This window comes from Penicillium riverlandense (genome assembly GCF_028828495.1).
Source record: "Penicillium riverlandense strain IBT 135883 chromosome Unknown utg000001l_segment0_segment0, whole genome shotgun sequence".
Taxonomy (NCBI): domain Eukaryota; kingdom Fungi; phylum Ascomycota; class Eurotiomycetes; order Eurotiales; family Aspergillaceae; genus Penicillium; species Penicillium riverlandense.
Window position 1 is genome coordinate 1,358,983 of NW_026643194.1, and position 24,084 is coordinate 1,383,066.

At 52.0% G+C, this 24,084-nt stretch overlaps 9 protein-coding genes across 9 annotated transcripts; 6 read left to right on the forward strand and 3 right to left on the reverse strand.

The window, feature by feature from the left end:
• Positions 1-700: 700 nt before the first annotated feature.
• Positions 701-2,454, forward strand: N7474_000563 (putative SIR2 family histone deacetylase (Hst4); the record flags this gene model as incomplete). The annotated part of the gene is made up of 2 exons (XM_057191978.1): positions 701-1,013; positions 1,067-2,454. The coding sequence occupies 2 exons, from the start codon at positions 701-703 to the stop codon at positions 2,452-2,454; spliced, it is 1,701 nt and encodes a 566-aa protein (XP_057056931.1).
• A 479-nt stretch (positions 2,455-2,933) lies between these two features.
• cbfA (uncharacterized protein) lies at positions 2,934-4,003 on the reverse strand (the record flags this gene model as incomplete). Its single annotated transcript, XM_057191979.1, has 3 exons — positions 2,934-3,501; positions 3,660-3,793; positions 3,857-4,003. The coding sequence occupies 3 exons, from the start codon at positions 4,001-4,003 to the stop codon at positions 2,934-2,936; spliced, it is 849 nt and encodes a 282-aa protein (XP_057056932.1).
• Positions 4,004-4,329: 326 nt separating this feature from the next.
• On the reverse strand, positions 4,330-6,063 carry N7474_000565 (GNL3/Grn1 family GTP-binding protein; the record flags this gene model as incomplete). The annotated part of the gene is made up of 3 exons (XM_057191980.1): positions 4,330-5,835; positions 5,896-5,990; positions 6,051-6,063. The coding sequence occupies 3 exons, from the start codon at positions 6,061-6,063 to the stop codon at positions 4,330-4,332; spliced, it is 1,614 nt and encodes a 537-aa protein (XP_057056933.1).
• A 323-nt stretch (positions 6,064-6,386) lies between these two features.
• Positions 6,387-7,285, forward strand: N7474_000566 (HAD family hydrolase; the record flags this gene model as incomplete). Its single annotated transcript, XM_057191981.1, has 3 exons — positions 6,387-6,569; positions 6,608-6,743; positions 6,804-7,285. 3 exons carry the CDS (start codon positions 6,387-6,389, stop codon positions 7,283-7,285), a joined length of 801 nt encoding a protein of 266 aa, XP_057056934.1.
• A 3,250-nt stretch (positions 7,286-10,535) lies between these two features.
• On the forward strand, positions 10,536-12,748 carry N7474_000567 (homeobox domain-containing protein; the record flags this gene model as incomplete). The annotated part of the gene is made up of 2 exons (XM_057191982.1): positions 10,536-10,865; positions 10,922-12,748. The coding sequence occupies 2 exons, from the start codon at positions 10,536-10,538 to the stop codon at positions 12,746-12,748; spliced, it is 2,157 nt and encodes a 718-aa protein (XP_057056935.1).
• Positions 12,749-13,700: 952 nt separating this feature from the next.
• N7474_000568 (phosphoglycerate mutase family protein) lies at positions 13,701-14,903 on the forward strand (the record flags this gene model as incomplete). The annotated part of the gene is made up of 3 exons (XM_057191983.1): positions 13,701-13,838; positions 13,893-14,111; positions 14,178-14,903. 3 exons carry the CDS (start codon positions 13,701-13,703, stop codon positions 14,901-14,903), a joined length of 1,083 nt encoding a protein of 360 aa, XP_057056936.1.
• A 1,971-nt stretch (positions 14,904-16,874) lies between these two features.
• N7474_000569 (CRAL-TRIO domain-containing protein) lies at positions 16,875-18,509 on the forward strand (the record flags this gene model as incomplete). Its single annotated transcript, XM_057191984.1, has 2 exons — positions 16,875-17,627; positions 17,820-18,509. 2 exons carry the CDS (start codon positions 16,875-16,877, stop codon positions 18,507-18,509), a joined length of 1,443 nt encoding a protein of 480 aa, XP_057056937.1.
• A 902-nt stretch (positions 18,510-19,411) lies between these two features.
• Positions 19,412-21,125, forward strand: N7474_000570 (cytochrome P450; the record flags this gene model as incomplete). The annotated part of the gene is made up of 3 exons (XM_057191985.1): positions 19,412-19,517; positions 19,575-20,645; positions 20,698-21,125. The coding sequence occupies 3 exons, from the start codon at positions 19,412-19,414 to the stop codon at positions 21,123-21,125; spliced, it is 1,605 nt and encodes a 534-aa protein (XP_057056938.1).
• Positions 21,126-21,798: 673 nt separating this feature from the next.
• Positions 21,799-23,403, reverse strand: N7474_000571 (fungal specific transcription factor domain-containing protein; the record flags this gene model as incomplete). Its single annotated transcript, XM_057191986.1, has 3 exons — positions 21,799-22,342; positions 22,432-22,916; positions 22,963-23,403. 3 exons carry the CDS (start codon positions 23,401-23,403, stop codon positions 21,799-21,801), a joined length of 1,470 nt encoding a protein of 489 aa, XP_057056939.1.
• Between the last annotated feature and the right edge of the window lie 681 nt (positions 23,404-24,084).

Below are 24,084 nucleotides of genomic sequence, written 5' to 3' on the forward strand. Positions count from 1 at the left end.
TAGCCCAGACAACCGCTTCCAGCCAATAGTAGAGCAGTATCAGACAGATCCATTTTATCCGCCGTGTCAAAAGACTACACTAAAAGTGCAAACGAGATAGGCGTTGACGAGAGCATACAAACACAATTCAATATGGGATAAATTGTACGAGATCATAATATGATATATTGACTACATCCCTCCGTCCACCATCGTCCCGTCCATCCGCCCCTCCTTCCGGCAGCGTTACTTCCCACCATCCTGTCGTGATTCATGAACCCATTTTCTCGGGCGCAACAACACAACATAACACAACACCCACATTCCGGCCGATCGGTTATCTGCCCACTAGCCAACCCCCGAAACAGCCCTCTGGCTCTCTACCCGTGCTCCCATCAAAACAAAAGCCCCGACCCCATCAGGCCCGTTTTTTCTTCCCTATAAGCTCCCGCTGACCTCATCGTGTCTCCTGCACCTCTCCTTCTTCCTTCTCCCTTCTACCACAACCCACCATCCCGCCTCCCTCTTTCTTTCCTCGTGTGCTCGGGTCATTGGGGCTTTCCGTACCGGTCCTTCCTTCATGATTCCTCTGGCTATTGTTCCCCGACAGTGAGCTTCCGTAAAAGAAAACCGGCGCGACGTGTTTCACCCCTGGCGGACCACACGTCCTGGTCCCCAATTCTATGACCATCTCATCCACCATTCTTCCTAACTACACACCATGGAGTTCGATCTCTCCGACATCTCCGACCTGAGCTCCGTGCCCTCGTCGCCGCCCCCCTCAGAGCGGTACTTGACTCCGTCATCCCAGGAAGGGGATGATTTTGCTTCGCGTGGCCAAGACCCTCGCCCGGCAAAGAAGAGGCGTCGCAAGAACCCCTTGCCCAGGGAGCGCACCACGCAGTATCTCAACCTGTCCCAGGACAATGTTGACGAGGATCAATACGACCAACTAAACCTGCTGGTCAAAACCCTACGCCACCAAAAGGACATTGTCGCCATTGCAGGCGCCGGTATCTCCACCTCGGCGGGTAGTAAGTTTTTCGTTTCGCGTTTCCCGTCACTCCCGCTCACAACCCCGTTCTAGTCCCGGATTTCCGCTCCACTGATGGGTTGTTCAAATCATTACAACAAAAGCACAACCTCAAGGCCTCGGGTAAGCTTCTTTTCGATGCGGCCGTCTACCAGGATGACGCTTTGACCGCGTCCTTCCACGAAATGGTGCGGTCGCTGTCCGAAGATGCTGAAAAGACCGACCCGACCGCTTTCCACCACATGCTGGCCCGGCTCGGCCAGGAGTCCCGTCTGAAGCGCCTGTATACCCAGAACATTGATGGCATCGAGACCTCGATGCCGCCGCTGGCCACCGAGGTCCCGTTGAACGTCAAGGGCCGCTGGCCCGTCACCATCCAGTTGCATGGCAGCCTCGAGAAGATGGTATGCCAGAAATGTCGCTACCTGTGCGACTTTGACCGCGACATGTTCAACCAACCAGATGCGCCCGCCTGCTCCGAGTGCTCGGTGAAGAACGATTTCCGTGAAAAAACCGGCCAGCGCAGCCATGGCGTTGGACGCATGCGGCCCCGCATTGTCTTGTACAACGAACACAACCCGGACGAGGAAGCCATCACATCCGTCATGAACGCTGACATCAAGTCGCGTCCCCGCGTGTTGATTGTCGCTGGCACCAGCTTGAAGATTCCCGGAGTGCGCCGACTGGTCAAGAGCCTGTGCACCGTTATCCGCAGTCGCAAGGACGGCGTCACTATGTGGATCAACAACGAACCGCCCAACGGCAAGGAATTCGAGAATTGCTTCGACCTCATCGTTCAGGGATCCTGTGACCAGGTGGCACGTATGGTCAATCTGAAGCAGTGGGACGACTCAACGCCATGCCTCGAGTCCTCACCCGAGCCCGTCATCCCGGCCAAGCGTCGCCTGCACGAGGAGTGCTCGTCGTCCGACGTCGAGGTTCACAAGGCACGCAATGCGGTCTCCGTGGTGGTCAGCAAGACACCCACCAAGCAGCCCCGTGCCGACACCGGTTTATTCACACCCTCGTCCAGCAACGACGAGAAGCCTATAGGCAAGCTGACGAACCCAGCCAGCCGCGGCCGCAATCTCAACGATGTCCTCAAGGCCAACAAGACCACCGGCCCCGCCAAGGGTGGTCGCAAGAAGGCTGCTACTACTGCGGCCGCCTCCAAGAAACCCGCTCGGAAACCGCAGCCCTCCAAGGTATCCAAAGCTGTCCCCAAGACGGCCAAGGGGGCCACCACAGCCAAGATCACTTCCTTCACCAAGGTCAGCAAGTCTTCCAAGACCTCGGGCACGACCAGCAAGCTCAAGATCGACGGCAAACCAATGCATCCTGTCCCGATTGGTGCTGCGCGCATGAATGGCCTTATGTTCCCTGGCCTGGTCTCAAAGCCAGCTATTATCACGCCCGACACAACTCCATCCGAAGTGTTGTAGACAGCAACATGTTCTTAATTCTTGTTCATTTTTCTGTCAAGTGGGTATTATCATGGGCATGCATAGTGGCTGTTCCAAAGCCATGATGGCGTTTCTTGCTTTCTTTGGTTTCTGTCGGGTTGTGTTTCTTTCTTCTATGGCAATGTCGCAGTCACTGGTTTGAAAGATGCCAACGATAGACCACGGTTGTTTTGTTGCATGGGTTGGTGTTTGGCAGGTGTGGGTTTTCAGGGAGTCTTTTGTGTTTCTTTACATTTCTCATGGCGTGGGAATGGTCCCATGGAGCATCTGCATCTATGACAGTATCCTTTAATTTTACGTCTTTGGTTACTTATAATTTCTTTTTGAGAATCGTCTCGTCTCGTATATCAGGTCAAATGTAGTGCAAGTGCAACATGAATCCATTCGTGAATGAGATGAGGTATATTATACAGAAACGGCAATCCAATCAATCATCCAAACAAGCCAGACAGATACAATTATCCCAATCCCATATTATCGCGCAACTGGCTCGCCGGCCCGTCATCTTCATCCGTCTCATCAGCATCAGGATCCATCATCCCACGCTGGCGCGGATCCCGATCTAGATCCTCGACGTGGTCGATATCATTCTCATGTCCACGTCCCTCAGCCTGCTCCTCCCCTTCATCATCCTCCTCATCCTCGTGCTCTTCCTCTTCCTCCTCCTCATCATCCTCATCCTCTAATTCCTCCTCCTGGGTCTCATCCTCATCAACATCCTGTCCCGCAACAACACCCCCTTCATCCCTCTTCACCCGCTTAGCAGGGTTATCCTCCATCTCCACGTCGCCGTCATCTCCAACAAGCGCAGCCCCCGCAGCGCCAGTCTCAGTAGAAGTCGCAGCCGGTTCGGCTGGCCCTTCTTCTCCTTCGGCTTTCTTCGGCTTCCGCTTGTCGGCTTTGCTCTGCGTGTACGCTTCGAGTTCCTGCTCGAGGCGCGGGCGGAAGGAGTCGAATTCTAGCTCCGAGAGCGCGGCTAGCACGTCAGCCGGTGCGACGGTGCGTTTGAGGGTTGATTCGTTGGCACTTTTCTTGGTGTTAGCGAGTATTCTTCAAGTAGGTGTTTAAATAAACAATTCATTCAAGGGAAGGGTATTGTAGGACAAGAATGGTCTTCCGGGATAGGGAATGAGCGTAAAGAATGATGGAAAAAGGTAAGAATGATGGAAAAAGGTAGTCCTTACTGAGACGAGAGATACGACACAAACACCGTCGCTGCCTTCTGAATAGCCAGCACGGCATCCTTCTGGATAGTCGTATTCGGCGGCAACGCCGCTTTAGCCAGTCGTATCGTCAGCGAGCGCGGCAGGAGGTAGTCCTGTGAACGAACGGAGTTAGTGATATCCCTCGAAGGTGGGGTGAGTGAGGGCGTATGGTGTACCTCGACGCTGACACCTAGCTCCGCGCGCGCCTTGAGCTGCTGCTCCGTTGCCGTGATGTTCTTTTCGGGGTGTTGCGTTGGGGACAACTGCGTTGACTCGTCCGGGTCAGCGGGTGTGACCGATGAGGTGGACTTGCGCGGTGGCATTTTGGCGGTCTGTCCGGGTGGTGAGTTGGGAGGGGAGGCTAAAATATCATTCGCATCCGCGGGAACCCAGAGGGGAGGTCGCAAGAATGGGGTGTATACTTGGGAGGGTGGTGGTGGGAGGGAAGGAAGAAGAGGAACGCGACGCGAGGGCGGGCGGAAGAGGATCGGTGGAGCGAGTACGACATACTATGGCCCACGCAGTAACTCTGGAGCGGACTATGTTCAACAAGGCTTTTTATTCACGATTGCAGGATTCAATGATAATAAATGCTGGATTTTGCCAAAACGCCTACTTTTGGTATCCGTAAATAAAAACAATGACAGGTCTACTCGGCCATCTCCTCGTCCTCGCCCTCGCCATTACCCCAAAGGCCCTCAATCTTGAACTCCTTGGCCCACTCGTTGACCACTTGTACGGTATCAACGCCCGGTTCAGCGTTCGTCGCCGCAGCGGCATCGGTCGAGGAGATCACAGGGAGCACGGGGGCATTGGCCCAGCCCTGGATGCGGCCATCCCGCCAGTCGTTGATGACGGTCATGGCTGCACTCTCTACATTGGGAACACCACCCTTCCCCAGACGTCCGCGCTTGCGAGCCACCTGGATCAGGAAGTCGGTGGTCTTGTCACCATTGGATGGGAAAAGAGGCGGGATGCCATACACTTCCAGCATCTTGGCGATCAGGTGCTCCGACGAGGACAACCGCTTGATCAGAAGATTGACGGCCGGAATCGGGTCCTCGATCTGCTTGGGCGGGATTGCATTGAGCAGCACGAGGCGTGCTTGCTCGTCTTGCTTCTTGGACTTCTTGCTGGCTTTCTCGCCAGCGCTGGGGAACACAATTCCCGGCGAGTCGATCAGCTTAAGCTTATTGTCGAGCTTGACCGAACGCAGACTGGTGGTCACGCCGGCCTCAGCACCAGTCGGACAGGCGTTGCTCGAGCCCTTGTTGAGACGTGCAGTGAGCGCATTGATCACAGACGACTTGCCGACATTCGGGTACCCGATGATGCCGACGGAGATGGACCGCTTGAGCTGCTTGCTGTGGGCGTAGGACTTGAGCGCCCGGAAGAGCGTCTCGGAGGTGCCCTTGACCGTTAATTGCTTGTGGTCGAAGCTGTGTGCGTTGGCGGAGCCGTTGGACGCCTTCAGCGGAAGCGTGGGGAACGATCGCCGCAGGTGCAGCAGCCATCCTTTCAGCACGGGTGGCGGAACCAAATCGATCTTGTTCAGGATGAGGATCAAACGCTTGGATCCGCCGTCCGCGGCCATGATCTCGCGCTCCACCTCCTTCGACCGGGTGCCCTCGGGATCGCGGGCGTCGAGCACATACAACACGACGTCAGCGGACTCGACGACCTGCTTGAACACCTTGTCGAAAGCACGCCGGGACCCCTCCTTGGTGAAAGACTCCGCAGAGATCAGATCGGGTGCAGACAGCGCCGCGCCACCTTCTTCGTCGTCTTCGTCCATTTCATCTTCATCCTCCTCGTCCTCATCCATGTCCTCGTCATCCTCCTCATCCTCATGCTCGTCATCATACTCGGTAGCCCGGGCCCGTGCCGAGGCAAGGAGAGCAGCCATCGGGTTAGAGTCGTCTGCATCCATGTCGTCGACAAAATCGTCGTCCTCGGCCATCAGGTCCGCTGCCTGATTGCCATTTGCGTCTGGCTGGGTCTGGCTGCGACGAGCGCGAGCCTCCTCCCGAATCCGCTGCTGTTCCTCTGACTTCAGGCGTTTCTTCTCTTCGATCTCATGCAGAAGCTTGTCCTTGAAGGGGAAGAGGTTGGGAATGCCGGGGTCCTTCTTGATCTTGGACCGCCATTCTGGGTTCTATGACAGGGGGTGTCAGTCAGAATCTGCGGTAACAGGCCCACGGCAGGAAATAAATACCTTCTTAGCCAGCTTCCGCTCTTTCTTCTGCTTAGCCACCGACGACTTCTGAATCTTGTGCCGTAAACGGACGGGCGTCCGCTTGGAGTGCTTGCCTGTTGACCTGGGTTAGATTCTCCATGTCCAATCGCATGGTAGACAACCAAAACTCATACCTATCTTGACCATGGTGGCACCCTCTGATGTGAAAACACAACGTGAAGCCAAGACAAGAAAGCAACAAAATCGGGAAAAAAAAAGTGCGATAAGCGGAACAATAGTTTTGCCGATCTCCGGTCGGGTGATCTACTCGATTCAGGTCAGTCCGATAATTACTTCAATGTTCCTTCTTTCTTTCCTCTTTTTTTTGATTTCTTGCCAGGATCTGGGTTCAGTCTCTACCGCCCTACGTATATTCATTCGCTATTTTGCTTCTCAGCCTATACCTATCCCACTTCCTCTCGGAACATCACCTCGCCCGCAGCGCATCTCCCCTCACCCCCGCCCCCGCCATGTCTCCGTCCGCCACAGGCACTTTCTCCGCGCCACCGCAGGTTTACTCGTTTGACGGCGTGCTGTCCGACTTTGATGGAACAATTGTGGACTCGACCGATGGTGCACACCTCTCCCCCAGTCGCAATGGAATCGGAGCTGACTGCCGTGCTTCGAACAGCAATTATCAAGCATTGGCACCTGTAAGTGTGTCCCAACGATGCCAATCCCGATATCGCAGCGTTTCTCATTATTTATCTCGATCAGAATTGCTAGTGAGCTGGGTGTCGACCCAGAGACTATTTTAGCCACCTCGCATGGCCGACGAAGCATTGACACCATGCAACTATACGACCCCAGCAAGGCCAATTGGGAATGTGAGTATACTACTATGATATACCTCACTGAAATAGATTTAACATGACCCCTTCCACCAGATGTCAACTTCATTGAAGGCCGAATCCCGAAAGAATATGGCTCCGACGCCCGTGAGATTCCCGGCGGCCGGGATCTACTCGACGCACTGGAGAGCTCAGGCGCGCGTTGGGGCGTCGTTACATCCGGCACGCGCGCGCTGATTGACGGCTGGCTGGAAGTGCTGGGCCTGACACATCCAAAGATGCTGGTGGTGGCGGAAGATGTGGAGCTGGGCAAGCCAGACCCGCGCTGTTACCTGCTGGGCCGGAAGAAGCTGGGCCTCGAGCACTCTTCGTCGATTGTGGTGCTGGAAGATGCGCCTTCGGGGATCAAGGCCGGCAAGGCAGCCGGATTCAAGGTCATTGCGCTCACTACGACCCACTCGCTGGAGCAGCTCCAGGTTGCCGGTGCCGACTGGATCGTCGAGGACCTGCGCAGCATTTCCGTCAAGAGCGTTGAGGATGGGCGCGTCCAGCTTGAGATCAAGAATGCCTATCAATAGGTTAAGGTGTGCACCAATTCAGGTGAATGCGCTGGACTAGAATTCATGACTATAAAGAGGGGACCCCGGTGTTTCAGATGGTTCATGTGCACTGTATATTTTTCGGTTCATCTAGACTACATATATTGAAACGCTATGGATCATTTAATTTTGCACAGCACTTGTTTCTGATCTCTCCTCTGTCATCCAGCAGTGACTCGAGCATGTTGTCTGCAGGGTGATGTGTGACCACAGCTCCCAGTCCAATTTAATTTCTTCGCCTGGATCTCCAACGCGGCTGAACCTTCAGCAGCGGGCGCCTCCTCCGACCCTCGACGTGAGTGGCGCCTCAGCTGCCCTGGGAACCGCTGTTCATACTCAACAACAGTCCTCAGATGCGTCGAAGCGGTTTTTGCCCGGGCAACAATAAGCATTGTTATGCAGAGCTCGAGAAGGGGGAAAAAGCTGTTTCTTTGTACTGCATGTATGTACCTTGGGTACCCGAGTACGTATGGTTTCCAGGTTTTTTTGCAAAACGTGGATGCAAGGGAGAAAAGAGAGAGGTCAGGTTGCATGCGGCGCACGGGTCGAGGGGCTGCTGCTGCTTCTGTACACCAATGCATACTCCTGACTATCACAATAGTACTTGCCTCGAGCTGGTATCCTGCGTTCTCACGCCCTGGACTGACTGTATATTGTACAGAATGATTTGTGTACTAAGTACAGACAGAGATGTGATGAACGAGTATCACGTACTTCGAGGATTCCGATCCGGACCATGAAATCGAAGTCTTAGCCCTAAGCCCGGTGGGCGCCTGTGGCTGAAGGGATCCCTGTGACCATCACACACATCCACTGTGACAAATACGTGCATCCATCAGATAGTTACTGGTGTGAAGGAGGAGAACTCGCGCACCGCCACAGATTGTTTTTGTTATTTTCTTTTTCCTGATCCAGGTAAGCCACACAAGGGATCGGAGGCATCGGGTCGATCAGACATGTCACATTGGAGATCGGACCCTCCTGCCTACTTGGCAGGGACATTATTGTCACCGAGAAGCCCCGAGTGCCGACACTTGCAGGAGAGGTCACTAACTATACGGGCCCAGGCTGGAATTCCAGGCATCCCGCAACGAAAGACCTAAAGCAGGATGCATTAAGCGGGGACCACAGGATTGGTTGCACAGGACACAGGGACGGGCGCCCCGATCCGAAGATCCTTTGCTCAGTAGTCCCCGACCTAGTACTGTATTGTGCTGGCTCGAGTGGTGCTGGCTGCTGTCACACCGTCCCGGTCGATCAGTGCATCCGCCAACGAATTGCTCCGGAATCCTTCGTCTTGTCCCATCCGTCCGGGCTCTGGGTATTTGAGATTCTTCCCCGACACAACGGTTCACGCCAGATGCCCAATAGTTAGATGGGGCGCCAGCGATCCGTGCGGCATTCACGCGCTGCGCAGATCGACTCCAGTGGAAAGAGCGGGGGGAATCTTAACTATCTGCCCGAGGCATGTCGTGTTCTGGTGTTTCCTGCAAATTCCATCAATGGGGGCCGGCTATGGGACGAGAAAGGCCTAGGATGGGGCCAACTAGTACGTAGGGTGTGCGCGGCAGCTCGGGGATTCTCGATCTGGCCGCCCCTGAGCTTCTTCTTTTTTCTGCACGTGAAGAAGCGCGAGCGGACGGCAGCTGGGCACCCCATGGCTGCCGCGAACGGGAGACAAGGTTTTCCAGATAAGCGCCAATGGTTCTGTCTTCAGACTGAGGGGTGAATCATGAACCATTACAATTCGGGGATGTCTGTAGAGAGCGGGTTTCTCGGATGATTTCTCCGGGAAAGACGAGGAGGGATCATCCCTGTTCGCAATCATCCCCCGCTGCAAGTGTAACTCGAGTTCCTCGGGGTTACTGGAGCGTTGGAGGGCCTTTGGGGCTGATCCTCATACATTGTACTTGGGCAAGGAAGGAGATGGTCCCGTGATCGACTGGGCCCTGGGACGTTTACTGTCAACGCGTCAATCAGAGAGAAAGCCAATATCCCCCCGCCCATGATTCTCAACGATTGACAGTGTATGTAGCTCCACGTCTCTCCGCTACATCCCAATCACAGTGATCGCCCTGCGTACCCCTCGTGATATACTTGCATGGAGATCTCTATCCGAACCAGGGCTAACCGGCCACCCGGGAAGGCGATTGTGTCACTGAGAAAAAAAGCTCGGCAGATCCCCGGGCAAAGATCGACAGGATCGGTGCACTATTGATGTTTAGCCGGTCTTGGCCGAGTGCCACGCTGCCCAACACGGGGAGGGGGGCCAGAAAAGTCTCGAGCATATCGTCACCACTGTCGACGATCCCTTTTGATCCATTTGGGATCTTGGGAATCGCGATCGTCTGACCCAGCGCTCTGGAGATCGGGTATCTTAGTATCTCGTACTTCTGCGCTGATTATGGCACGGAACTTGGCCGTGGTAACACTCCTGGGCTCAGACATGGCGCTAATGCAGGAACTGCCCTGTAATTTTGTGACCGCGGGATCATCGGCCTGGATCTCGTTTGTTTACCTTTTTTCACTCTAGGGGGTGGCGGCCTGGCTTGTGTACACCGTGAAAATACAGTAATACCGACGGTGGAGATCATTCATATACCATTTAGCCATCATTTTTCCCTGAAGAAAAAAAAATACACTCCTATGCATATCGGCATAGTTAGTGCAGGGTAAACATCTGGCCCCAACCAGGTTTCATCCAGAGTACCCGCTCAGGGCCGCCCAATCAGCCCGCCCGCCCCTAGTTGCGGTTACCGTCCCGTACCAGCCCAGCCCGTCCCCGTGTTTCCACCCCCCCCAATCACTCCGTCGACTCTCGATCCTCTGGACTCTCTTCTCTCTTTCACCCCCAAACACACACAACACACCCTTTTGTTTTTTTCGCCTTCTTGACGCTCCTTGTCTTTCTTTTCTTTTTTTTGTTTAGTTCCTGTTCATCTGGAACGTCCACTCCTTTGATACCTTCCCCTCCCCAAACCACCATTCTCTCCTTTACCAACCAGACCCTGCGACATCGTTCACTCATTCCTTTTTCTTGCACTTTCAACTGCCTCCAAGGGTCCCTCCGGCTCTCCCCCATCGCCACCAGTCGGTCGATCACTTCTATCACACCCCCCCTCGATGATATAGACCTCGACCCTCGAAGCTGCGACGTTCCCGTGCAGCTCTCACTTCGCTCTCTCATCGCTCCACCACTCCCTCCCTCCCGCTCACTCCACACCTAACCATGAGCTATATCCACCCTTCGTGGAACTATGCCGGCCATGCGGGCATCCCGATGGACCAGCCCATCGCGTACGATCCCTCCATGGTGCCTCCTGCCATGATGCATCCCATCGACGGGTACATGTATCCGCACCCGCCAATGGACATGATGGACTACTACCACCAGCCGATCATGGACTACGAGGAATACGCAGAAAACCTGTCCCGGCCTCGCTTGACCAAAGAGCAGGTCGAGACGCTGGAGGCCCAGTTCCAAGCCCACCCGAAGCCAAGCAGCAACGTCAAGCGCCAATTGGCGGCTCAGACGAACTTGAGCCTGCCTCGCGTTGCAGTGAGTTACGCTGACCCTTTTTTTAGTAAAATTATAAACTAATTCCTATTTCATAGAACTGGTTCCAGAATCGACGTGCAAAGGCCAAGCAGCAGAAACGCCAGGAGGAGTTTGAGAAGATGCAGAAAGCCAAGGCCGAAGCGGAAGAAGCTGCTCGCCAAAAGTCCGAGACCTTGGACCAGCTCTCCGAGTCCCGGCAGTCGGGCACCAAGTCCAAGGAAGAACCTGAGAAATCTTCCCCTGTCAAGAAGGCACCGGAGGCATCCACCTCCGAAGGTCCTTCAAAGAGCCCCACCAAGTCTCTCAAATCCGCCTCCAAGCACCACAAGACAAAGAGTGAGACGGCCCGCGAGGCAACTTTTGCTTCTCTGCAGAGAGCTCTCAATGCTGCTGTTGCAGCCCGCGATCGATTCAGAGGCAAGGACTCCCGCGCCAAGAAGGGATCGACGGAGGACGAGGAAGGTGACATGTCTCCTACCACCATGGCACCGCCCAAGGCTCCCAACAGCAGCCATGGTCGTGATCACAGCGGACACGCTGTTCTCAGTGCTGCCTTCCCAGATTGGGACGCGAAGGAGGAGCCTACGTCGTGGGGTGCGACTAGCAGCCCCGACGAAACCATCGGCTATAATACCTCGGAGGCGACTTCATTCACAACGACCAGTCAGCCATTGCATGACATATCCGGCTCGCATCGGAACCAGGACGCGTTTGCGGGTGCTCACTATCATCAGGCTGGGGAATGGGATGGCGCGAACGCAGGATCCGAGATCGGGATTGCCTACAGCACTTACTCTATGCCCATGCAGGCTCCCGGTATCTCAGTCACCAGGCGTGAGTCCGATACGATGTCAAACTCTTTGGAGGGCATTGGAATCTGTACTCCTGGTCAACCCGGGTTGTCGCAATCTCTGCCCCGGGCTGGAGGAGCGTCGTGGAGGGAGCCCGCCAAGGAACTTGACCTCGCTGCCCGGCGAAAGCGCCCACGGCCTGCTGCTATTGGAACTTCCGGGGCCCGCACGCTGGCTCCCTCGACCTCCATGTCGTCGCTCTCACCAACGAATCGCAAGCCGAGCTCTGGCGCCGGTCACTCAGTGCGGCAGTCCAAGTCAACCCAGAGTCTCAATTCTCGGTACGCTGGCGTGAGGAAGGTGTCCGCTGCTCAGCGTTCGCCTCTCAACTTTTCGACTTTCTCCGAGTCCGGGACCATGAAGTCTACCAAAGCTGAAATGCTGCGGCCGTCGGTTTCGTCTACTACCTTGGCTCCTCCAACCCCTTTGACACCGCAGGATCTGCAGCACTTCATGCCAAACTCGCCTACGGACAGCAACTACTGCTTGTCGGCCCATTCAGCCACGCAATTCTTCCCTACCTCGCAGCCCATGCAAGTGAACATCGCCTCGCCTCCCACTACACCGATGGACCTGTACTCGCACTTCCAGTACCAAAACATTGCGCCTCCGATGTCTGCTCCGGCCCATGTGACTAACTTCCCGGAATACGCCGCCGCCTGTGACCCGGTTCCCATGTCCGCACGAAGCTGGACGGATGCCCCTTCGCTCGCCTCTCCCGATTTCCCTGCTGGTCTTCAAGTACCACAGTCGAGCCATGTTTCGCCAATGGGGTATGACTCGGCGATTGAGCACACGGGCCACTCGTTTGGGATCGAGCCAGTGTCAGGCTCACCGTCGTTGATCTACTCGGTTGAAGACACTGATATGCCGGGCTCTACGGATAGGAAACGGGCTGAGTTCATGATGCCTCATGAAATTCCGGAGCATCGGGATGCTCATCACTACATGGCCCACCAGCTGCCGGGGACTCAGAAACCGAAAGCCTATACGTTTGCGAACAACGCGACCCCCCACAGCTACCCTGCATGAGAGCTGCTTGATCAACTCTACGGATCCTGTATGAGATATGTGCTGCGATTTGCTTTTTCCTGCTCTTTTTTTGTTTGGGATGAACTGCTATGCATTTTCTTCGTTCCCTCGCGCCCTTTCTTCCAATTACGGGTGCCTCATTTCCAACTTTTGACCCCACGCCGGGATTCCAACTTTGTGGATTTTGATATGTCGTCTACATATTTTCCTTTCTTGTTTCTCTACTTGGGGTGGTCTCACCGCGGTTTTCTTTACATATTCGGAGCATATCTTTTCTTTTTTGCATTATGTTTATTGGCCTGGGCTGTTTTCTTTTTTTTTTGGTGTCCGATATACGACTTACTCTTTTAATTCTGGTGAGCACCCAAAAGCTGCTCAAGACTCTTTATTTTCCTTCACAGTTCATTCTTTGGAATCGGTTCGGCTTTTGGATGGGATTTGGGTTTGGCAGCGTTTGATACATACGGCTTGAGAACCTTGTCACGTACCTATACTTGTTCTGCACACAAATTTTCTGGTCTCATATTTCAATAATAATACATACCCAAAAAGGGGCTGATGGTTTAAATTCCGCTTCAATATTTCCCCGATCGGCAAAAACTCCGTTTGGAAAACCCCCCACAGGTGCCGATAAAATGACGATCAGCAAGTGCGCAACTGCCTCGTCACGGCGAGCACTCGATTTCGATTGTTTACCCGGAACAGCCTAGTGGGCCCCCACGTGTATGTTACCATAGGGTCTCGGGCCTTCTCTTCACGATTCCATTGCGGAGACAGAATGCTTGGTCGGCTGATTATTTCTTCTCCATGACACGCAGATATAAAGGACGCCGACTCCGTACCGATCGACTCATTTCCGCGCCGAGAAACTCTACTGTCAAAACGGAGTCTGTCCGAAACTCTCTGAAACCCGCTTTCTCCGGTATTCCTTGGCCTAGGTCACGTCCCCCCGATGAAGCTATCAGCCATCTTCGGTCCCGCCCTGGTGGGCCTTGCTGCGTCAGCCCACGCCGCTTCCATCGAGTACACGACGGTAAAAGGTTATTTCCTGCAGGATGAGAGCTCCACGGATGCCTCTACCTTTGACTATGTAAGCACTCCCGGTTCATTGAATAGGGTTTTATGGCTAACCTGGGAGGTGTAGACCGCCGTGAACTTTGGGCTCATTAACCGGACATATCCGGCGGACAGAGACATTCACAACCCTCACGCTAAAACTCAATGGGAGCGCTTCTACAACCAGGTCCTCACTCTCAACAAGGAGTCATCTCGGGACGTTGAGTATAAGGTTCTCTTCCTTGGGCGCCACGGAGAGGGGTGGCATAATGCCGCGGAGGACTACTACGGAACTCCTGCATGGAATGTAAGCTAGTTTCATTCTCTCCACATCTCCGCAGCCGCATGGCAACAACTGACATGGCTTGCATAGTGCTACTGGGCCGAGCTAGATGGCAACGGTACAGCCACCTGGTTCGACGCGGCACTCACAACCGCCGGCGTGGGCCAAGCTCTAGTCGCCCACGACTTCTGGCAAAAGGAAATCAACGAGCAGCGCATCCACACACCGGACAGCTACTACGTCAGCCCGCTCACACGCACCCTCCAAACCGCCCACTACACATTCAGTGGCCTCAATCTGCCCCACGGAAGCGCGCCCTTCGTACCACTGATCAAGGAACTCTTCCGCGAGGGAATCAGCATCCACACCTGCGACCACCGGCACAACCGCACCTACATCCACGAACTATTCCCATCCTGGCCCATCGAGCGGGGCTTCACAGAGGAAGACGAGCTGTGGAACGGGGTAACGGCCGAGACGAGCGCAGCCCAGAATGAGCGAAGCAGAAAGGTTCTGGAGTCGGTGTTCTTCTCTCCTACCGACTCTAAGCAAGACACCTTTGTCTCTGTTACCTCGCACTCCGGTGAGATCGGTTCTATCCTTAGTGTGTTGGGGCACCGTGACTTCAGCCTGAATACCGGCGCTGTTATTCCTGTCCTTGTTCGTGCTGAGAAAGTGGCTGGTACACCTACTTCGTCTTCTCTTCCTTGGACTGTTAGTCCGCACTGCACGGCGCCGCCGGTTACGTCTGTGTCGGCTTGTGTGTGTCCGTCGAGTGCGGCGCCTGTGACGACTCCGCTCGTCTCAAATCTCTAGATCTTTGCATATTCTCTGGCCATGCGCCGATTACTATAGTAGGGCTGTATGCCTGAATAGAGAAACGAATTATTGCCCGACATAGAAAATAAATATCATTTTTGTGTTTGTTTGCCCTTATGCAACAATGACGTTTCTGAAGTATACAGCCCCCATTTAAGGTTAACCCAAGAGAAACTCAACTTAAGCTTCCCACCCACACAAAATCAATAAATTTAACACTTCTTCTTCTCTCCCTTTTCAATGAGATCAAAAATAGATGAATGAGTTGAGTTGCTTCCAGTGAAGGACAAAAAGATCGTCCCCGGGAAGGCTCGAACTTCCAACCTCCTGATTAACAGTCAGACGCGCTAACCAATTGCGCCACGGAGACGTTCATTGTGTGGCGTTTTCGGGGGCAACAGAAGAGGGAAATCTTCAATGTAACCTCCAAAATGCCATTTTGGATCTGAGAAATATATAGATCGGTAGGCAATGTCTGGCAGGTCTCGAATGTTTTTTCTTCCCGCTTCGGGGCTCACCCCTCTCTCTCTAAGTCTTTGATTTCTAATCTAGTCTTTAAAGGATTGATTACTTCGTGGGCATCATCTTCACGTTGTACGACGATTTTGAAATCATAGATGTCGGTTGTCAAGTAGAGATAGGGTCGCGTAGTAGAGATGAATAGTTCTACGTCGTATAGAGACACGCGGAAGGTAGCCTTCGTTGGAATAGCTTGTTAGGGTGTAAGGCCAAATTTCGGCTAATAGGATAAGTCTATAGAGCGATTGCTTAAGCTCGTAGAGATCATTGCCTTGTTCGAACCTAAGAGGTTGCCTCATAAAGATAGTATTGCATAGCGTCCCGTTTAGGAAGGCTATTACTACGTCTGCTTAGAGAATTGACTAGTTGTAGTGCACGGTAGCGGCGAATAGGATCTGTGGAGTCGTAGGTGAAACCACTGGGGTGTATGTATCGCGGTCGAATTCAATGTGTTCGTTTGAGAGGAGGTTTCCCTAACTATCCGTCGTGCTTTGAACTTGATCGATCCGTCGTCATTTTCAAGTCAGCGTGCGGGATAGGGTTCATCTTCGAGCAAGGATAGATAGGGAGCGATCAGTGTTGGATTGCGTAGCGTAAGGTTGCGGAAGAGTGTCTAGTCAGTTACTCCTTTCTGAATTACGTTATCGACGTCTCAATATGCAGGGCATGAAGTAAATAGGATCACTCGACGATGACGCCGTGGCATCCACCGGGACATCCTCGGGCAGAAGGAAGGCTGCCGCCAGCATGCAGTCTCAAAGTCTTCTCCCGCTCCGATGGCTCAACTGCAAACAATGTGGCTGATGGAGTCGGAATAGAACGGTGCCAATCTGCCAAAATCCAGGCGTGCTCACATGGCTGTCCACAGACGCTAGTGTGGATAAGGTTGCCACTCGGCGTCTGTGTAGAGGAAGACTCCCCTGAACGCCTCACACCGCAATGCTGGTCGAGTGCGGCTCCCCCACATGCCCTCGGCGTTAATCACTCACCTGCTTTTCCGGAGGCGCACTGGATCCCTCGGAATACATTCCAATTGCCATCTTCGGCTCGGGTTGTCTCCAGTGGGAAAGTTGAGGTTCATCTTGCCGGTTTATTACTGCCTTTTCGAGTTAGTCTTGGTCGCTAATTGTCTATCAGATGCAAGGTTGCTGATCTTGCAGATTACCCCACGGTTACCTCTCTTCCATCTCCTAATGATCTCAGATATTACCGAGGCCATTTTATGCTTCAGAAAACTATCACATGGATGCGCCTCTCAAGAGACTCGAGAAGGGTCTTGATGATTGGCAAAACGAGCAAATATGATCCATTCAAAAGCTTTCCCAAGGGGATCGAGAGACTCGAGATCTAAAACTCCTCAAGACCCGCATCATCGGCAACACAGATCAGTTCCCATCTTCTACTTCTTATCTTCATTATAGTTCGATTGAATCGTGGAACATACACACCATGGCAGGCACCAGAGATATCCCTTCCGGCTCTCTTGGAAACCTCAGTGCATCACAGGAAGAGAAGCTGCGGGATTTCTGGAAGATCCTGTTACAATCATGGGATACGAGTACCGCCAGCGCTGATGCTGCTGCCAAATCATCGGTGGCCTCTGCTAGCACAGCGAAATCGCATCGAAGATTTTTCACTGTGGGCCGATCGCAAACCACGGCGGAAGACGAAACGTCCGCAATTCCTCCGAAGATGCTTTCCACTCTCAAAGGCTTGGGTGCGGGCTCTAATGAAATCAAAGCGGTCCAATCGCTTCTGGCCAAGCTACATGGCGACAAGCTCAGCGCAGCCTATCTGAACATGCTCAAACAAGATCAGCCTGATGCACTCCTCCTGCGTTACCTGCGTGCAGAGAAATGGAACGTCCCCAAAGCATGGATCAAGTTCGTCAAAACCCTCAACTGGCGAGTCAATGAATTCCACGTCGATGAAGAGGTCCTTCAAAAAGGCGAAGAGGATGCGTTATGTCAATCACGAAAGGTAGAGGACTCCGTGGAGAAGAAAAACGGCGAGAGCTTTGTGCTTCAGCTTCGCACAGGCAAAGGCCACTTCCACGGTGTTGATAAATTCGGCCGCCCCATTTGTGTCATACGGGTGCGACTCCACAACCCACATGAACAGACAACAAAGGCCTTGAACGACTACGTCGTCCATTGCATTGAAACTGTCCGTATAATGCTGGTTCCTCCTGTGGAAACAATAGTTAGTTCAGTCCGGCATTGGCCCAATGCGCTCAAAAATCTTCCTCTTAGTATGATTCAACTGTTCAGAAAGGCTAATTCGTGGGTACTTAGACGATTGTCTTTGATTTGACTTCGTTCACTCTCTCGAATTGGGCAAGTCGAGCACCTGCGTTTATCTTATGTTATCCAACAACTGACATGTGACTTACAGGACTTTCCTCCCATCAAATTCATCATCGAAAATTTCCAAGAGAACTATCCTGAATCACTGGGAGCATTAATTTTCTACAACGCGCCATGGATCTTCTCTGGTCTGTCTACCATCCGAATCCGATACTTGTCTCGCTATGATTTTTGTGCTAGAGCTAACTTTATCCTGCTCAATACAGGATTCTGGAAAATCATTCGTACCATCCTGGATCCGGTCGTCGCTGCCAAGGTCCACTTTCTCAGCGGTGCTAAGGGTTTGGAGCAACTGATTCCAAGAGAGCACATTATCAAAGAACTTGGTGGTGACGAGGATTGGGAATATGACTACATTGAGCCTAGGCCGCATGAAAATGACAAGCTACATGATACTGAGACAAGAAACGCCATTCTTGCGGACCGGAAGAAGCTTGGCGATGATCTGTTCAGTCTCACCTCTGAGTGGATCTCAAATCCTCAAGTTGATTCTTTGATTAGCTGCCGAAGTGAGGTGATCGCGCAGCTGCGCGACAACTATTGGACACTTGACCCCTATGTCCGCGCTCGTACCATCCTGGATCGAACTGGGGTGATCAAGGGACGAGGAAAGGTTGACTTCTACCCGGCCGCGGAGGCCCCGATCCAGCCCAGCGAGGAACCGAAGGTGATGGTGGAGCATGTGGATGACACGCGATTGACGGCAGTAGACGCGTGAATTATTCGCGATGACAGTCATTTTGTTTTGTGGTCTTTTACTCTGATTCCTATATTTTGTCTATTATTGCGAAGTTATGTGTAGTTTTGGTATTCCATGAGATACGAGAATCAAGTCAGTCTTTTGTTTCAAACAACCCTCCGTTTCCCAGTTCGATTCATTTGTTGAAAGTGGATATGTCCTAGCCAGCGAGGTTCATGCAGTATTTGATCCATTTCCGTTATCTCTCTCCGCCTCGCTACATCTCAACGTCGGTTATGGAATACAGGCGTCCGATTTGGAATTCATAAAACAAATCTTTCTTGTAGATGAGATAGTTAACAGGTCTAGGCTGAATCCTGCCGCATAATTTAGGTCCGATGGGACATGCGAGGAAGAAGCCTCTCGCTGGATTCTGATGCCTCCCCCCAACCTATTTTGTCTTTCCTCTTGGCATACCCGGTAGAGCGGCCTATTGCCAAAACACCATTTTTGATGTCAAAGCTACGTAAGAGGTCTGATGTTCTCAGATGACGATCTTTATGTAACCCCGCGGGGTATCTTAGATCTATACCCAAAATGGATATAAGAGGCCGGGAGCCCGAAACCTCGTTAGGTTTCAACATAGTGCATCTACAGTGCGGCTGCTGATTGCCTCAGGAAGTAATTTTAGGTTCATAAGCTCGGAAATTCCAATATGCTTACGTCGAGCGACATCTGATTTGCCCCAGAACTCTGCGGGGATGAGTAGGTGCTGGGGGCTCTACCGCCGAGGTAACCTGACACATGGCCTATGCCAGACCATTCCACGGTGCCAAAGCGAGCGGGCTTAAATACAAAGATGCCTCCTACGGCTGTATCTGGTTTTCTCTATTATCAATATCACAGTGTAGAAGAATTTGCGACGACAAACTCTTGCAATCATGGCACTGGCTTCTCTTGATACCTCCGCGACTCCCTATGTTGCCCTGGCTGCTGGAGCTGCGGCTATTATCTTCGCCCTCCTGAATGTTTTACAATATTTTCACGGTATGGGACTATCTTCAGCTGAGGGTGTCAATCGCAATAGAGCTGACAATCGCCCAGAGTGGAAGTACGCTCGCGATAATGGCTGCCAACCACCATTACACACTGTCGTGCGCGGACCATTAGGTATCGGTATGATCACAGATATGCTTGCCGCAACTCGCAAGAATCGCTTTCTCGAGCTTGTTCGTAGCTGGCATCAAGAATTCGGAACCACATTCAAGGCAAAGATGATCGCTCGAACCATCATTTTCACAGTTGAGCCCAAGAACGTCCAGACAGTTTTAGCGCTCAAATTCAAAGACTTTGAACTGGGGGAGTACCGGAACAAGGCACTGCGCCCTCTTCTTGGAGCCGGTATTTTCTCCACGGATGGCAGCAAATGGGAGCATTCTCGAGGCCTGCTCCGTCCAAATTTTACTCGCAACCAGATCACCGATATCAATGTCTACGAAACACACGTCGCCGCTCTCTTGAAACGGATACCTCGCGACGGATCCACGTTGGATCTGCAGGATCTCTTTTTCCGCATGGTGATTGCCTCCGTCAACCCTTCTTTTCTCTGGTATCTGACTGACCCATTGCAGACCCTTGATTCGGCCACAGAATTTCTCTTCGGAGAATCGGTCCACTCGCTCAAGGATGGGGCTTCCACCTCATCCTCGTCCTTTGCCACGGACTTCAACACTGCTCAAGAAGGATTAGCCATCCGCTCTCGGCTTGGTCCCCTCATGCTCTTACACCGAGACCGGAAGTTCTCCAAAGCAGTGGTCGACGCACGCGCCTATGTCGACAGGTTTGTGCAGAATGCGATCAACTATCGAATGGCAATGGATAGAGGTGAAAAAGCTCCAGAGGATGCTCGCAAGCTCAACGAGCAGCAATACGTGTTTCTGTACGAGCTGTCCAAGCGAACTCTCGACAAAACGGAACTCACAGACCAGTTGTTAAATATCCTGCTAGCTGGTCGCGACACAACGGCCAGCTTGTTGAGCATCACATTCTTTACGATGGCTAGACGGCCTGAGATCTGGAAAAAGCTTCGAGAAGAAGTATTGACCCTGGGTGGCCGGAAACCATCGTTCGAAGATCTGAAATCGATGACCTACCTGACATGGGTTCTGAACGAGAGTAAGCACCAGGACGCTCCGAATTAAACACAAGAGACTAATATGTTGTAAAGCTCTACGCCTCTACCCTGTTGTCCCCATAAATGTGCGCATGGCCAACAAAGATACCTACCTCCCTGTCGGCGGTGGTCCTGATGGGAAATCCCCTGTCTACGTCCGCAAAGGCCACGAGGTAATGTACAGTGTATACACGATGCACCGTCTCCCTGAAATCTTCGGTCCTGATGCAGATGTGTACCGGCCGGAGAGGTGGGAGAAACTGAAACCAGGTTGGGGGTACATCCCGTTCAATGGAGGTCCTCGCATCTGCATTGGGCAACAGTTCGCCCTGACCGAGGCTGGATACACCACGGTCAGAGTCATGCAACACTTCGAGACAATCGAGAACCGGGACCCGAAGTCATTTGAGGAAGGATTGACTCTGACAATGGCAAGTTTTAATGGCACAAAGGTCGCTATGTCGCCTGTCAAAGATGCTTGATTTTGTTGAAACCTAGATATCCCTACCATCTCCGCCTAATGTCGTGTTTTTCTGTGATGGTTGTAGTTGTTTTTGCCCCTCTTATACACAATTAGTTTGTGTATATTTGATGCTCGTGGCAAATGCTACGACTGACGTTGGCGCTACTATTACTCTGCGTTCTTCAGTAGGGTAAGCAGAAATATCTTCATTGTTTTCGGAGTATTGCCAGTTCTAGAGCAAGCTTGTACGAGGTGAGCAGAGGCTATACGTTTTGTGCATTCTTAATACCCGCCAGAATTATTTAAGTGTTATTTTATCTTATAAGTGCGATCTCACAACGATGTTATGTTCTTGAAACCTAGTTCAGGTCACTTCCTCTATTCTGCAATAGCTGCTTCTCAACCTGTAGCTGTATACGTCTCCCATATTCTAATTAGCCAAAATTATAGAGTACAATGGGGTTGCAATGAATGAGTCAGGCGTAAACATCTCGAGCAGCTTACTCCGAGGAGGGCCAGCATAAGAGACGTAATCAAAGTTTCATCTTCCACGCAACACCACCAACTCGGTCATTCATTCTTCATGGTTTTCTTTTGACATTCTTGAATGTAGACCCCAATTTTTCTGAGCTTCTTCCATGCTTTCCTCGGCTACTCATAGCATCCTCATCAGTTTAGATGCGGGATGGACGCTAATTGAAAAATATATTGGAATGCAAGAATGAGGGGTTGACAGTAAGGTCGCCAGACAGAGAAAGTTCAGAATCCTGGCCGTGACAGTTTGGACCTCCATCCAATGCCACACTCGCCATTGCTCTGAACATCCAATTTGTGACAGCGTTCGCTTCTGAATGCACATCTTGTAGGCTAGCCATCACCACCATACATGATTTGTAGTCATCCATGGCTTCCTCTCTCTGCAGGAACAGCGACACTCTCATCACGGAGATATGGATGACCATGGCTACTAGGATGGCGGTGACTCCAGTGATAGATAGGCAGTTGTGCAGTCTCCTCTTGTGCAGTTCGGATGCAATCCGGGTTATTTGGTGAGCAGCGTCGTGGACGCGGATCTTCGACGATGGGAATATTTGGGACTGATGTAGAACCGCAATGGTCGTGTAATAGACCATGTGTAGAAGGCTACGTTGTACGAAAAGTGTGGAATTTCCGTCACTGCTGTCTCCCGAATGCAACAGTCGGTACTGGCAGGACGGGGGGGGGAGTTCGTCCAGTCTGTCAGCGCCCTGTCAGATATAATAGCCCTGGCCACGTAGGCAGAGCTTTTGCTCCTGTTGATAGGCATTGTGGTAGCTGCGATGGACGAGTGCAACTGACCATTTTTACCCTGGATTTCCAGGACCTCACTGATGCATACACACAGCCGAGCGTGTGAGACACATATGAGGGCCAGATCTCTCTGCTTTTTGATGTCCCGAGCCAGGGGGCACCCATTAATTAGGCGTTGGCCCTCTGCAGATTGGGTGTAGATTTCAAAGTCGTCCAATGTTAACATCGGGTGATAGAAGCCCTCTTTTTTGATACTTGGCCGACATCTCAACCTTAGCGAAATCTGACAATCTGTCATGTAACATGCCCAGCCAATCCTCTTCCGCATCCTTGGAGAATATAAGGAGTCTTCTGTGCCTAGTTGATTTTGGAAAAGGCCAATTGTTTGAGCCATGGAGATTGCGAGGTCAAGCCATTGCTTGATCTCATTCTCACCTGCTGTTTCAGACCGGTAAGTCATGAGAAGAAGTGTTTGAATAACAATGAGTTCATCAGATTCGTAATCCGATTCATAGAGAAGCTATATACTGGTTAGCTTGCAGAATGCGGTATTGTTGGTCACGGACCTTTGTTTTTTGGAAGGCCATTTCTTGGAGTTCTCGTGTGCTTGAGTAACCAGCTTCGAGAAGGTGCTCAAAATCCACGAACGTTGTTGCCGAGAACATCACAGCGTGGTAGAGGAGCAAGCTGATATATCCTTTTCTGCCATCACGGCCATTGATGATATGGACAAATCTGTGCCATTCGATGACGGGCATGCAAGGGAGAACACATTCAGTGAACGTCCGCAAAAGAGCGTTCTGAAGAGGAATACTTGGGAGTGTCAAAACTCCATGTGTCTGAAGGTACTCAACCTTTGCTGGACTGAACGCTAAGGGAAGAGGCCTGATAAATCCTGGCAAAGAGGCCGCCAAATCTGATGTTTCAGTAGGGGAGGGTCCTGGACTACTCAGGTTGGTGGATGTGTTCCGAAAATGTTCTCCAAAAGAATCGTGAAATAGGAGCATATCGGGGGAATTTGATCGTTGATCTGCTCGAAGGTAATAAGAATCCTATTAGACATCATGCTCATGATCTTTACCATCCACTATTGAGGCTCTTGGTAGAACTCACAAGTTGGAGTAAAACTGGCTTCACTCAACTCAGATAGCAATAAATTTTCGCGGTTTTTACTGGTATTCGGGTACTGAGACATGGTCTTCAACTGTTGAATGCTTATGGCACATTCAGGGGACGATTCTGCTCGAGACTGCATTGAAAGCACCATAGACACCTTAGGTTGTGTTCGCTGTCTATATCTTCTGCGAGTTAGGCATAGGGGTCTGGAAACGGAATTGGTTTGAAACCACTCAGTCCCTTCTTGCGATTGCAACCTTATATTTTCAATATTGGGATCTTACCTTCGCCGATTTCTTTCATCAACGACACATTTGACACCTCTCCACACACATTTATCGCATGGAGTTCCTTCAACGGCATTACAGCGTACTTTTGCGACTTTGCATAATTCACATGCCCTTCGAGCTCGCTTTTGGAAAGATCTCGATGGTTTCTTTGTCGCTGGCATATTTCCTGATTTCCCAACGGGCTTGGTCAAGCAAAAGGGGACTGGAAATTTGTTCGAGAGCTAGTAACCAGGTAAGATTGAAATTCAAAGAAGAACTAATGTTGTTAGTCCTTTTTGGTAA